Source organism: Trifolium pratense, linkage group LG4 (genome assembly GCF_020283565.1).
Source record: "Trifolium pratense cultivar HEN17-A07 linkage group LG4, ARS_RC_1.1, whole genome shotgun sequence".
Taxonomy (NCBI): Eukaryota; Viridiplantae; Streptophyta; class Magnoliopsida; order Fabales; family Fabaceae; genus Trifolium; species Trifolium pratense.
In genome coordinates, this window is record NC_060062.1 from 21,921,769 (window position 1) to 21,937,833 (window position 16,065).

At 29.7% G+C, this 16,065-nt stretch overlaps 1 protein-coding gene across 5 annotated transcripts; it reads left to right on the forward strand.

The window, feature by feature from the left end:
• Nucleotides 1-2,020: 2,020 nt before the first annotated feature.
• LOC123923096 lies at nt 2,021-14,332 on the forward strand. 5 transcript variants are annotated; one of them, XM_045975738.1, is made up of 13 exons: nt 2,021-2,193; nt 2,636-2,909; nt 2,989-3,079; nt 3,170-3,291; nt 3,373-3,463; nt 3,569-3,728; nt 3,801-3,958; nt 4,033-4,153; nt 4,250-4,420; nt 4,538-4,585; nt 4,680-4,739; nt 13,801-13,851; nt 13,951-14,332. In XM_045975738.1, the coding sequence occupies exons 1-13, from the start codon at nt 2,056-2,058 to the stop codon at nt 14,158-14,160; spliced, it is 1,695 nt and encodes a 564-aa protein (XP_045831694.1). In that variant the 5' UTR covers nt 2,021-2,055; the 3' UTR covers nt 14,161-14,332. The 5 variants fall into 5 exon arrangements, with proteins under 5 accessions (XP_045831694.1, XP_045831696.1, XP_045831695.1 ...); XM_045975740.1 differs by having other exon boundaries at nt 14,002-14,332; XM_045975739.1 differs by lacking the exon at nt 13,801-13,851.
• The last annotated feature ends 1,733 nt before the right edge of the window (nt 14,333-16,065 follow it).

The window sequence follows — 16,065 nt, forward strand, 5'->3', positions numbered from 1 at the left end:
ACCTCTAATTTTTTGAAACAAGCTTATAAACCCATATAATAAGTTATAAGCTAACTTATTTGTGTTACCAAACACACTCTAACTCTATCGATTAAGCTAAGCTTGGATAAACCCTTTAATCTAGTTTTGAGAAGTATCACGTTCTTGTGCAAGTTTATAAAACATCATGGTGTTATTCCCATTTGTATTCATGAGCTTAAATAAAAATAAAAACATGAGTGTTTTCGTGAAAAGGATGCCCTAATGCATTATTAGTAGATAGATATCAAAGAAAATATGAATGATTTAAAGTGTCAGTTTGGTTTAGTTTATAATGTATTTGTCATTTCATCTATTACAAAAAAAAAAAAAACTGGACTATTATATATATATATATATATATATATATATATATATATGTGTACAAATATAAAATTTGTTGATTTGAATACTAATTCGAATTTTGGAAGTATTTGATTAAGATTTTTAAAGAATATTTTGATAATAAAAAAAATCTTGAAGATTTTAAAATATTTTAGGAGATTACATTGGCTTTGTGAGATTTTAAAACACTTTTTTAAAAGACCTTTTATGATCAGGATTTTTAACACGTGATTTCAATGTAGCTATAAGACAAAATTGTAAGATTTCAACGTTCTTTATGAATTTTTAAGATTTCAAGAGTTCAATGAATTTTAAGGAAAAAAACAAAAAGATTACAAGAGTAAATGCAAAAAAAATGATAAATAAATTATAAAGTTTCTCGGAATTTCATTGGGAGAATGAGATTGCCTAACGACTAGGTCGAAGCTTTATCGAAAAAAGGTACAATGCCCTCCAACTTGTATTCGATGTATTTTTTTTTTTGTTGTTGTCATTTGATGTAATGGTTATGCTGAAAAATTCTTGGCATCTATTATGTATGTGTCCAATTGCTACTGATACTTGGAAACCATTAGGGGTTGCGGGATATGATAGAACTAGAGTTATCAAAATGGGCTAGTCTGAATGGTCCGGCCCGCCAAACCTAATTTTTGTTCCCGGGGCTTGGGCGTAGACAATTCTAGTATGGATTATTTATGGTTTATTTAGCCCGATCCGATAAAAGCCCATTTAAAATATGGGCTAGCTCGAATGGGCAACAGGCGGCCCGCAAGCCCGAATAATTTAAAATAAAAAAATTAAATAATAAATATAAGTAACTAGTTTTGCATGATTTGAACTTATTTGTAGTATAAGAGTTTCTTTTACCGCTCTGCGAGTTTCTCAGATATCATCTGCTACTTAACTAGCGGATAATGTGTTTTCCTCAAATAGTATTACAATATGTGGTGCACAACCACATGGAATCTTCATATATAATATCAATTACAATATAAGAAATTCATAGTACCTGGTAAAGACCAAGTTGCCCATCCTTCAAAACCTGCCACCTGTCCAAAACAGGGGTATTTGATGTCCAAAAAAATATAAATTGAACTAAATGTTGAAGAAACTAAGCCATATTGATGAGTAACTAAGCCATTTTTATGTTTTGTGAGACAAAAGGTAACCAGATGTGCAAGCCAACCAAGCCATTCTACTGTTCCCAACTGATTCAGTTTTGTCTCAATGGCAAACTTTATGTCACATCACTACTTTTGCAAGGAAAGAATCAAAAATCAGTCCAAACTGATTTTCTTCCAAACTGATTTTCTTCCCTCTCAAAGCTCTCACGGTAACCAACATTCCAAAAAAGTTTCATCTCTCATCTACCAAACAACAAGGTTTGTTTCATCTTCATCTTCTTCTTGATTTTGTTCATATTCTTCTTCATTTTCATTTGAGATATGCTTCATATTTTGTTCATATTCATTATCAAATCGGTTACACAGTTTTTTAAAAAATTAAAACTGCTTATATTTGATGAAAACAACATTTTTGTGGAATAATCTTATGATTATGTCATTTTGTTATGTTAAATCACTCGGATCAAGGTTCGAAATCATTAAAAGGTCTATGGAAGGTTGTGATTTTTTTAGTAAGTAGATTGAACTCACCTGAAAAGGTTTTATTTTTCGTGTTTTTGTCAGGAAAATGGCTAGGAAATTTGAGAGTGTCAAGGACATAAGTGATGCGAAGGATCTTTGGAAGATCTCTGTGAAAGTGAAAGAAAAATGGACTAACGTGAAGGATGGAAAAGAGTCTACTGAACTGTTGGTTGTGGACGAAAAGGTAACATTTTAGTGATATTAGCTTTTTATATGTCTTTAAAGTTGTCATGTTTATAAATTATGTTGGTGGATGAACCTTTCAGGTTACATGTTTGTTCATAGATGTATGTCATATGGCTTATGTTTAAGACGAAAAATGTGGACTATGTGAGGTTATGTTGTTTACTTCTTGAAATAATTACTTTTGTTCAAAGTTTGACTGCTAATTGTTGGAACAAATTCGAAGGTTACATGTTTCTTCATGTGTCTATGTTATATGTCTTATGTTTAAGACAAAAAAGTGTGTTCATATGTGAAGTTATGTTTTGGATCAATGAAATAATGTGTTGGTGTTCAATTATATATATTGATGTTAAGATAATTGTTTGTTACTCAAAGTAAAAAACAAGCAAACAAGTGAGTTGTACATGAAACTATCAAATTTGATTATATTTGAGTTTCAGGGAGATGACATATCTGTGTTCATTCCTAATGAGCTACATCAGAAATTTGAAAAAGACATTCCTATATCTGTGAACAACACTTATACCATGCAAAATTTTCAAGTTACCAAAAATGATGATCAGTTTAAAACATCTTCCCATGATTACAAGCTGAGGTTCAATGGTGGAACTTTAGTCAAAGATGTGAATGTTCATCAAATTCCTGATGCAGTCACAAAGTTGAAACCTTTTAGTGAAATCGTCAATCAAAATTTCCGTGAAGATTTATTATATGGTATAGTTTATTGTTGTCTTGCATTTACAAATCAAAAACATATCATTTTAGTTAACACAATTATGGTTTATGTTTTCAGATATTGTTGGATTGGTGGATCAAATTGGTTATTCACAGTCTATGTCTGGAACTAGAAAAGTTCAAGTTAACCTTACTCTTCGAGACCTTAGGTAATAACAATATCTACATGTTATGTTGTATATAACAAATTATCATCCATTAACGTATACTAAGTTTGTTAGTATGTTGATTGATTGTAGCAACATTCCAATTGCTTGCACTCTATGGGAAAACTATGCAGCTAAGTTCTTCAATGTTCAGAATCAAGCTAAGGGAGATCCAATTATTGTTTTGATGAAATATGCTAAAATCAGAAAAGAAGGTACCATACTTTCAATTTAATTTAACTATAACAAACAACCATTGATATTGAAAGTTTCATAATATATATATATATGTGCAGGAAAATGGCCGTTAACAATATCAAACACATGGAGTACCACTAAGCTTTTCATTAATGAAGAAGTTCCAGAGATTGTGGAGTTCAAGAAAAGGTAGTTTTCAGTTTTTACACGACAAATTAAATATATATATATATATATATATATAATGAAAAAACGGTTTTCTTCTCCAATCATTGTGACGTGTTATATTATAAGCTTAATTGCCGGTATTGAAAGCGGTACTGTGGATCGATTTGCTGAAACTCCATCACAAATGATGAGCCAATCGTATGGAAGTTCGCAGTACACACCGCAACAAATATTCATGCACAATTCTGAGATCATGCCTCTGAGGAAAATTGTTCAACTACCGCAGGTATTCGATGATTGAAAGTTGCTTGAATTCAAAGTAACAGTTATTGAAAATTTGCCAATTCTAACTATGTAGGAAACAAAATGTGTGACAATTGTCAACACAATTAAGGTCAAGCCTACAAAATATGGTTGGTACTATTTGACATGCTTCAAATGTCCTAAACAATGCTTTGGTGAAGCTCCTCCATACAAATGTGGCGATCAACATGAAACTCAAACGGAAATTCTGAGGTATAAGTGCATGTTGATTAATAGTTTTTTCCCACAATATTATTGCTATCAATTTATTATTTACCCATATACAGGTACAAGTTGGATGTTGAGGTTGGTGATGGTCAGGCTAAGGCAACTTTTGTTTTCTGGGACCGCGAATGTGAACAATTAATTGGCAAAAGTGCCCTTGTCCTACGATCTGAGATGTTGGCGGTAAATGTTGAATCACTTATATGTATTTTTGTTCTATGTATACATTATATACTTTAAATTTACTGATGAACCATTAATGTCATTCAATTTACATAGGATGGAATCCACGATCCTCTTGATTATCCAGAAGACATTGATCTAATTGCTGGGAAAACTTTAGCTGTTAAAGTTAAGTGGCAACCGAAGTGGAAGACCGGTTCAGTCATACAAATCAATCAAGCAGATGACTTTATCAATGAAATCACCTCTCAGTTCCCACCTACTGATGTAAGTTGTATTTGGAGGTTATGTTTTATGTACTTAATAATATTATACTTCATTTCTTTGGAATTAGCTGATTCATGTAAACTTTCTTAACTATTATGTTTTTTTTTTTTTTTGTAGGTTCCTCAAGGACTGGTCAAGGCTGTTGCTAAGAAATTAGCTATAGAGGTCAGCAAATAAATCATGATGGTCTTCTCCAATGTACATTATGTTTATATTTATTGTTTGAATGTTATAATGCAATCGTTCTTCCTCATTACAGGACATTAGCACTGCAGAATCTGTACCACCAAATATATTTGAAGTCGAGGCTGAAGTTGAGGTTAGTTCATATTTCATTGATTCAACATCTCTACAACTACACAAGTGCAAACCAACAAATAGCAAAAAAAAACAGGTGTCATCCTCTAAGCAAGTCCACATAGGATTTTAACTTTCATGTTTAGACAAAATTTTAACCTCATTTAGGCAATGTTTTCAAAATTGATGATGGAGGGAAAAAAGTGTGAAGAAATGATCAAAGGGCCACAAAAGTGGGTCGAAAATGCAAGGCCCATTGCATTTAAGCCCAAAACGGACAAAAAAAAAAATTGCTGGCAGAAGAAACCATTGAGACGTCGTTTTCTTCCTCTGCTTTGTTTCCTTCTTTTGCCTAAGGTCACTTTCATTTGCAGACAGTTGGAATCAAATTCAAAATTCAATTTCTCCCTCTCTTTCAATATCTAAACTCACATTTTTACTCATCTCTCTCCATCTTCTCTTAACTCCTGGAACTTCTTCTCTCTCTCCATGACTAAAAAGGGTCAAGCTTCCTCTCTACACACAAATTTTCGGATTCATTCATTTCCCCATCTCTTTTGACAAACCCAGCGATGAGAACGAATGATGAAGGTATGCACCTCAGATCCATATTCGTTTTTGATTTACAGATCATTTTTTTTATTCCAGATCTATTATATTTTTGTTCTTTCAACTTACAGGGATTCTGCTAATGAATTTGAGAAAAGGTATGCCATTTGTTCTCTCTCTCTAATTTTCTATTTTTGTTCTTGCCTTGGATTTCATGATTTTTTTTTCTTTGGATTTCATGATTTTTTATTTTTTTTTGCTTTGGATTTCATGACTAATTAAATGCATGTTCAAATTGGGATTTCTTCCTTTCATGTATGTAAAGACTCGAGATATCTACAATTTTCACTTTGAGCTTTGCAGCAAAGTTTGTAGTTACTGGATTTTTCTGTTTTTTTTTTTTATAAATAAGTTTTGATTGTTGGATAACCTCAGTTCCTAATTTTTCTCAATTGATAACAACCTCATTTTATTTTGATTTCAAATTAGCAGCTACTAATATAAAATATCCTATCAATTAGTTGTTTCTATTTTTTATAGTTGGTAAATAAGTTTTCAAATTCACATATTTATTATAATAATCCCTACATTTTAGAAGTTGTTAGTGGGATTTAGATGGTTTTCTTCACTGCAATATGATTTGTATTTGTTAAATTTCAGATTTTTTTTTTTTTGAAGATTTGTATCAATTTAATTTGTTATTTGTAAAGGGATGGTTAATTTTTTTTTGAGTTTCTGTTGAAAATACCTTTGGTTAGTTGTCATGTTTGTTAGGATTTGTTTCTATCTTTTAGTTAATAATCCCTACTTCTTAGGAGATCAAAACAACTATCCCGTTCCTTCCTAATTAATGTGATGAGAATTTGCTTCATCTTTTCTCTTCTTTTTTTTTTATTGTTTATATATGAGATGACTTTTTATTTAGTTGCTTTTTGTTCTAATTTGTTGCCTAATTTATTTGTTCTTTAACAAGTTAATCAATTATTTTTTTGTTTCAAGTTGTGGTTAGATGATTTTTTGAAGTTTATGGAGCAAGTCCATGTGCATCTACATTATTGTCAGAGGTAAAAACTTAATTTTCTTGGTAATGATAATTGTTTTCATATTTATTGATCAAACTGTAGTTTCTAATCTTCTTTGCACAAAATTTTTGTGTATCTTAATTGCCATACAAACAAGCAAATGTTTATAATCTGCTTTGTAGTTTATAATCTACTTTTACTTTTCACAAAAACAATAGCAAATGTTTATGAGTTCACTAAGTCTTCTGAACTATAATTGATTGTATTTGAGTAGTAGTTATTTGAGTAGTAGAAGTGAGAGATGATGACGGAGTTTGAATGGTCACATTTAGGTAAGTTGAACTTTTTTTGGCTTTGTCAGTTTATGTTAATCAGATGATTTTAGTTAATAATCCCTACTTTTTAGGAGATGATGATGTCACCAATTTGATTCCTTGATTTCTCTGTTCCTGTTTGTTTAGGTTCACAAACCGAGCGACGACAAAGATCGATGAAGCAGAGCACACGACTGCAGCGAAGGTAAGCACTTCAGATCCATTTTCGTTTTCAGATTCCAGATCTATTCTATTTTTATTCTATGGTGATATTGCTTCTTACTCTACAGCCGTTTTTTTTTTTTTTCTTTCTATTTTTTTAATGTTCAATCAGATATTGCCGCTCATGAATTTGAGGAAAAGGTATGCAATTTAACAGTATTAGCTTTTGTTTGATGGATTTGGAGGGAGAATGTTTGATATATAAAAAAGAAAAGAACCAATAACTCAATGTATGATGAAATCCTTCGGTGTGGAGTGGAATGTTTGATAATCATTTTTTAACTAATTTAAAAAGTATTTTCCATTAGTGATTGGTAATATTTCTCTTTATCACTAATTAATGAATTTCTCAATGTATGATGAGATCATTTATTTAGGTTTTCTTTCTTATTATTAGCTTCATTTTGATTTCCACTTTGTCTCTTTTTCCACAAAATTGGGGATGTATCAAGAATTAAGGGTGATATTGTTATACCTATAATTACATGATATTATTAAGTCTTTTATTATATTTTAATTGCAATCGGGTTAATTTTTTTTTTTGCAGTCACACAATAATGAAGAGGTTTGGTTTCTTTCACTTTCATAAATGTTTTCCTTTTTTTTCTTTTCCTTCACACATTGTTTTCCTTCTTGTCTTTCTCCACCCCATTTTGGTGAAAAACCAAAAGCTACTTTGCAATCCTATTCTACAATGCTTTGACCAATGCTTTCAAAATCTAAATTTCAAAAGTCCCTCCAAAATCATTCTCCTCCATTTGCTACATTTCATTTTCTCTTCAATTTTTTGTTTGTGGTCCTTTTGTCACACTATAGTGTGATACTTTTTGTTTAGTGAATTTGTTTAAGAGAATCAAAGCAATGGATGATTTCTGCTCTGTGTTTATTACTTTCAAGAGATTGGCTTATCTGTTCCAATTCATAAGCACCTGTAAAGGCCATTAGTAAATGGTTTTCAAGATTTAACTTCATTTTACTTGATACTTTTACTTTTGTAGCACTATTTTAAGCATGTGCATTATTTCTCAAGTATTTATATCTTAAAGGTCTGTGAGAAAAGTGATCAGCATATTGAACTGCACACATTAGCATTTAGTAATCAAGGGAATTTAATTCAATTGTTGAATGAATCACACACACACATATATGTCATGATAAATTTGTCCAGTGGTTTTTTTTTATGAAAATAAAATTTTTGGTTTTGGTTTAATTGCAACTTTTGGATGGGGTTTGAATTGGTATCAGTTCACAAATTCTTTGTTTAGCATAGTTGTGTCATGAATTATTATCCCTCTTTAATTGTGGTTAGGGATAATTATTTTAAGATTGTTTGAGCTTGCCCTTGATTAGAATATATTTGCTTTGGAGTTTTCATGTGCGGTGTGGTTCATCATCATGAGTAGCTCCCCTCTACCATACTGATATGTATTTTTGCTGCAGGCAAATCTTAGTCTGTTATTTCAGCTTGGTGGTGGTGCACTTATTTATTGTTTTTGTTAGGTTTTGATTTATGTTTTGGGATCTTTCTGTTTGTATTTAGTCTTAGTCTTTTGTGTACAACTTTTCCTTTATGGTGTTTTGTTATTTTTTTAATAAATATTTACTTTACCTTTGAAATATTTTTTTTCCAGTTTGTAATCTTGAGGAAAGAGTACAAAAGGTTGGGACAAGCACATGACAATAAAGAAAATGGAGAGGGAGGATCACCATCCTCTGTGTGACGGTTCCATTTCATCCTCTCATATTTGGAGTTTCTATGTTTTCCTTATGTTTGTTGAAGGTTCAGAACTACTTCGACATAATCACCGCACCAGTCTTTTTTGCCACCATTCGTGATCTTCTCTTCAAATGTGAGTCTTCTTCTTTGACTTTTTTTTGAAGGATTTAGAATATCAGGTAACTTAAATTTAAATATTTTTTTCTGCAGATGTTAAAAGCACATACTTTTAGTCTAATTGTTCTTAAGATAGTTATAGTTACATGTTAAAAGCATATGTGTCGGTGATCTTTAAAAAAGATTCTAACATCAAAACCTTGAGTCTCTTGGCTAATGATTTGTAGTTATAATTTGAGATTTTGGATAAAATCTCTGCAGACGGTGGTGTTTGCTGAACATAGTGTTTTTTTCTACCACTATCACTAAAGAGTAAAGGGTATTAGTTTACAATGACCAAAGCAACTCCCAAGAACAATATAAAATATCTTATATTATATCATCAATGAAGTTATATAAAGCTATATTTGTACTTTGAAGGGTGTTTGGTAGTCTAAGGTTTTGCTTTTAGTTTTATCATCACCAGCCCATTGTCTTTTGTTATAATTTTGTCATCTACTATTTTTGACATGGGTGTGGAATGGTTGTAGGAAAGAGGTAGGATGAAGGGAGGTTAGAAAGGGAGATAGCATCAACACAAATTGCTAAAGAACAATGAGATCATTTTAGGACTATATTTAGTTTTATAGTGTGTATTATTTGTTTGAATTTCCTTTCCATTACTTAATTTCATTTTATCATTTTGAGGACTATTGTTTGAGTGATCATTTATAGTATGATACTTTTAATTACTTTAGTTTGATTTAGATAGAAAAAATCATTGTCATCCTTTGAATTACTTACTTTAATGAGAGTTGGTGAGCTACATAGCTTTCTTTGTATTTGAAAACTCTCAATGATTGTGAAAGAAAAATAAAGCCTACCATAGATCTGTTTTGGATTGATTGCTAATTTTTAATATGCACCATTATTTACATTTTCGTTTGTTAACTTAACATGTTTCAAATTAGGTAGACTAAAAAAAAAACATGTATGAGTTGAATGAATGTTTTCTTTTTTGGTTGTGACTAATTTTTTTTACATAATTGTAGATGGCAGGAGCAAGAAAGGTTTACCATGAAGAGGTTGAACTTCTTGGGAGATGACCAAGTTTTTATGTGGTGGCTTATATGATATCTCAATAGGATATATATTCTCTTTAAATTCATATATCATGTTGTATAATTAAGGGGAAAATTACAATGACCTCGCCTAAATTCTATTGTAATAGACACAAACCTCCCCTAAAGTCTATTGAATAGACAAACACCTCCCCTCTAAACTTACACCGTTTATTAATCTGTTAATTTTATTATGATGATAATCTCTCTCTACCGAAACCTTGAATATCGTACCATTGTTTGAACCTTCTCAAATCATTTATCCTATTTTAACTCTACTATTATTAGTTTTCAATTGAAGAATAATCATCCTATTTTATGTTTATGCGTATTTTAAGTTTTTCATATAATGTATTGTTTTGATGAATTAGTCTTCAAATAGTTTTTGTTTAGTTTTTCTATTTACCAATAATATTAGTAAATGAATTTCATGTCATAAGGAAATTGAGTAATATTTCACACTTAATTGGACTAATTACGAATTAATAATTATACGCATAAACAGGTGAATATCAAAATTGAGTAATATTTCACATTTTTAATTGAATTTATAATTTCATAATGTAACTATGTAATATGATATATCTTTTACCATAAATAAATTTCAAATTTCGTATCTCTCGAAAATGCACGGGGACTGTATGATTTTATGTAGACTTTATTATACACTCTATGTTTTGTGTATCCATTTTGTCTATCCATTCAAGATTACATTAATTTTTTAATTGAATTTATAATTTCATAATGTAACCGTGAAACATGATATATGTTTACCCATAAATAAATTTCAAATTTCGTATCTCTCAAAAATGCACGGGGACTGTATGACTTTATGTAGATTTTATTATACGCTCTATGTTTTGTGTATCCATTTTTTGTCTATCCATTCAAGATTACATTAATTTTTTAATTGAATTTATAATTTCATAATGGTACCGTGTAATATGATATATCTTTTACCATAAATAAATTTCAAATTTCGTATCTCTCGAAAATGCACGGGGACTGTATGATTTTATGTAGACTTTATTATAAGTTCTATGTTTTGTGTATCCATTTTGTCTATCCATTCAAAATTACATTAATTTTTTAATTGAATTTATAATTTCATAATGTAACCGTGAAACATGATATATGTTTACCCATAAATAAATTTCAAATTTCGTATCTCTCAAAAATGCACGGGGACTGTATGATTTTATGTAGATTTTATTATACGCTTTATGTTTTGCGTATCCATTTTTTGTCTATCCATTCAAGATTACATTAATTTTTTAATTGAATTTATAATTTCATAATGGTACCGTGTAATATGATATATCTTTTACCATAAATAAATTTCAAATTTCATATCTCTAAAAAATGCACGGGGACTGTATGATTTTATGTAGACCTTATCATACGCTCTATGTTTTGTGCATCCATTTTGTCTATCCATTCAAGATTACATTAATTTTTTAATTGAATTTATAATTTCATAATGGTACCGTGTAATATGATATATCTTTTACCATAAATAAATTTCAAATTTCGTATCTCTCAAAAATGTACGGGGACTGTATGATTTTATGTAGACTTTATCATACGCTCTATGTTTTGTGCATCCATTTTGTCTATCCATTCAAGATTACATTAATTTTTTAATTGAATTTATAATTTCATAATGTAACCGTGTAATATGATATGTCTTATACCATAAATAAATTTCAAATTTCATATCTCTCAAAAATGCACGGGGACTGTATGATTTTATATAGACTTTATCATAGGATCTATGTTTTGTGCATCCATTTTGTCTATCCATTCAAGATTACATTAATTTTTTAATTAAATTTATAATTTCATAATGGTACTGTGTAATATGATATATCTTTTTCCATAAATAAATTTCAAATTTCGTATCTCTCAAAAATGCACGGGGACTGTATGATTTTATGTAGATTTTATTATACGCTCTATGTTTTGTGTATCCATTTTTTGTCTATCCATTCAAGATTACATTAATTTTTTAATTGAATTTATGATTTCATAATGGTACCGTGTAATATGATATATCTTTTACCATAAATAAATTTCAAATTCGGTATCTCTCGAAAATGCACGGGGACTGTATGATTTTATGTAGACTTTATTATAAGTTCTATGTTTTGTGTATCCATTTTGTCTATCCATTCAAAATTACATTAATTTTTTAATTGAATTTATAATGTCATAACGGTACCGTGTAATATGATATATCTTTTACCATAAATAAATTTCAAATTTCGTATCTCTCGAAAATGCACGGGGACTGTATGATTTTATGTAGACTTTATTATACGCTCTATGTTTTGTGCATCCATTTTGTCTATCCATTCAAGATTACATTAATTTTTTAATTGAATTTATAATTTAATAATGTAACAGTGTAATATGATATATCTTTTACCATAAATAAATTTCAAATTTCGTATCTCTCAAAAATGCACGGGGACTGTATGATTTTATGTAGACTTTATCATACGCTCTATGTTTTGTGCATCCATTTTGTCTATCCATTCAAGATTACATTAATTTTTTAATTGAATTTATAATTTCATAATGTAACCGTGTAATATGATATATTTTTTACCATAAATAAATTTCAAATTTCGTATCTCTAAAAAATGCACGGGGACTGTATGATTTTATGTAGACTTTATCAAATGCTCTATGTTTTGTGCATCCATTTTGTCTATCCATTCAATATTACATAATTTTTTAATTGAATTTATAATTTCATAATGTAACCGTGTAATATGATATATATCTTTTACCATAAATAAATTTCAAATTTCGTATCTCTCAAAAACGCACGGGGACTGTAAGATTTTATGTAGGCTTTATTATACGCTCTATGTTTTGTGTATCCATTTTGTTTATCCATTAAATTTAATATTAATTTTCAAATTTTATATCTCTAAAAAACTCAAGGGGACTGTAAGATTTTATGGAGCCTTTATTATACGTTCTATGTTTTGTGTATCCATTTTGTTTATCCATTAAATTTAATATTAGTTTTCAAATTTTATATCTCTAAAAAATGCATGGGGGCTGTAAGATTTTATGTAGCCTTTATTATACGCTCTATGTTTTGTGTATCCATTTTGTTTATACATTAAATTTAATATTAATTTTCAAATTTTATATATCTAAAAAATGCACCGGAGCTGTATGATTTTATGTAGTCTTTATTATATTTTCCTTATTATATGGTTGTATTGTGTTAATAATTAACATTTGTCTAATTGTTTTATTTAAAAAATCTTATGTCATTATTTAATCATATAATCTTAAGTGCTGTATTTAATTAGATAAAGATTATCCCTCTAATCTAATGACAATGTCGTATTATATTTAGTTTAATTTATAATGATATCGGGAAATTATATGAAATTATTTATTAATTGTACTAACAAACGAAATATAAAACCATATCATATAAACAAATTCTTCCCCGTGCGTGACATTTCTATGAATTGCATGATTCATACATCACCAAGGAATATGAATGAGAAGTATATAAGTCAAGGGTGGATTGCATTTATCAAACAAGCTAATATCAACATCGGTTCCAGGCTTAGGATTACTCTTTTAGATCCACCAGAAATTTTGAATGTTGGAATCATCGACCAACATGATTAACTCTATTTATCATTTGTTCAATTTAGCTTATGTTTTAAGAACCATGTGATGTTTTATTATGGTTTTGAACCATGTGTTGTTTTATTATATTTTGATTAGTATGAGTTTCAAATTCTACTTTAAAAATCATGTGTTGTATTATTGATTGACCTATGTCATTATTATTGTACTATTTCGTATTATTCGATTATTTTTAGGTCAATGTTTGATATCTTAATATTATGCCTAATTATTTATCATGGTACTAACAATTAAAATATATAACAAATGCTTGCCCGTGCGTTGCACGGGTCGGAAATCTAGTATACATACATACATGTTATAAAAATTTTAACTCAGTTAGTTCATCCTACTTATAAAATGACATTTATAATTGCAGCCTACTCCTACTGCTGAAGAAAATCCTGATGTTGATGACGTTATACCGACGGTACGTCACTTGAATTATTATATAGCTATCGAGTTACTGTCATTTTATAGTGCTTATTTTTAAGTATATAATTCAGTTTCAGCTACTGCTTATATTCAGATTTCTCTTTCTGCTTCTGATGAGATTGATCCACTCATTTTTGAAATGAAGACACCATCAAAACGGTCAAGTAATGACCTAACATCAACATCTCAAGATGCTGAAGTTGAAGATTTAATTGGAGAAAAGGCATCATCTACAAAATTGTTGAAAGTTGGAGGAAAGGCAGCAGGAAAGAAAGGTCTGAAAATTCCAAAAAAGGAAAAGTGAAGAGTTCATGAACTAGGGGTTTAGAATTATAAGTGTGTTTTTCCTAAATTTACTATTTTGTTTAACTATTAGGCTGATCAAACAAGAATTGTTGTAACAATCTGATTACTCTTTTAGTCTGTTTTCGTATACAAACGCTACGTGTGATGTGTATGATCTTTTGGTTTTAGGTTACGATATTTTGGTCAATTTGTGTCCTTGAACTTATTCACAAATGTAGTATCAATTAACTATTAAAATTGACTATATCTTATTGCCCCTCATTATGACTGCATATTAATTGCTTATTCAACCTCCAACATTGAAAGTTAGTGTATCAAGTACCAACTTCAACTACTTATTTATGAACATCAAGTGTGCATTTGTACTATAAATACATGTTCATAACATTTATAGGGTATCTCATTCTACACTACACATTCATATCATCATGCCAACATATTATGAGGATCTGAATACTATTCTTGGTAGAAGAATGCAAAAAACCATTATGTATACAATTCATGTCAAAGATGTTGTAAGTCAAACTTTTTCATTTTTAATTTGTTTGTTTCATTTTTAACTATCACTATCATTTAGGTATTCTAATGTTTTTTTTATACAAACTAACATGTGAAGCCTTATGGTGAGATCGATCCTTTCTTTGTACATAAATACTCGGATGAGTTAGACGATCAATGGCAAATATATGGCTGCAATTACATGCATTTGGTGACTTGGAATCGTGATGTTAACCAACCTCGACTAACAACTGGCTGGCAAGAAATTCGTCAAACTTATGAGCTGCAGTTTCAGTATCATTTTGTTGGTTTAGTCTATTATGGTGACAGTATGTTTCACTTGGTTCTAAATCCAACTAAGGAATCATCAACTGACGAATTTCCTGAGTTTCATTCTCTATCTACAAAACCAAAGGATCCTTTTACTTTTGAGATTGTAATTTCAAATGATCCTAATAGCACAAGACAATTAGTTGAGTATTATTCTTATTAAATTTAGTTGCACATTATTTACATTGATACATGTTAAATTTTATTTTTTTAATTTTGCAGTTTCTAAACCAAAGCCTGGGTGAATATATTACTTCTTTTCATGACTACTTGGTGCTTGAAGGACCAGTTGCTGAACCAGTTTTGACTCAAATCATCAAGTCAAGAGGTCCAAACCAAAGCACAAGGTATGAAGTGGATGTATGGCAACAATTCTGCCTGGATAACTATTTCTCCAATGGAGATGTTGTCAAGTTCACTTTCTTTGATCTTAAAAATAGTAATAGAGTTGATGTTGATAGGGTTATTCAGGATGTTGATAGGGTTATTCAGTAAAGCTATGTGTTTTAATCCAACTATTGATTAGTAAATTTCTTCTATCAATCTAAACATGTCATTAGAATGTACTGTTTTATGTAAATGAAATATCAAGTTTGTTAGTTATGTGCTTAAATTAGTAAGGGCATTTTCTATGTTTTATGCCAAATTGTAGTTTTGTTTCATTGATTAATATTGTTTTTAAGTTAATCTAATATTTAACAATATTGTTCCCTTCCCTTCCTGATTTTCTTACATTGAAATTCATCCACCAACTCTCACCTATATCTATTTAATGGTGATAGAAAGTTTGCATTGAGTGGAGGTGTTTTGCAGGAGGAAAACCAATAAACAAATACACTAACCCAAGAAACTTGCTTTCAAAACTGTCCATCGCAGGTTTCCTGTACAACCTATATAATAGCTTTTGACTTGCTTTTAAATATAATAGTAGAATATAAGCTCATAAAAGTGATTTGCATTTAATGTTCTCAACAACTTATCTTATTATACAAGTAAATATGCAAACAAGCTACCAAAACCAGCTGGAATTTACACTTACCATCATGATTGATACGAAATTTAAATTTCAATTTAC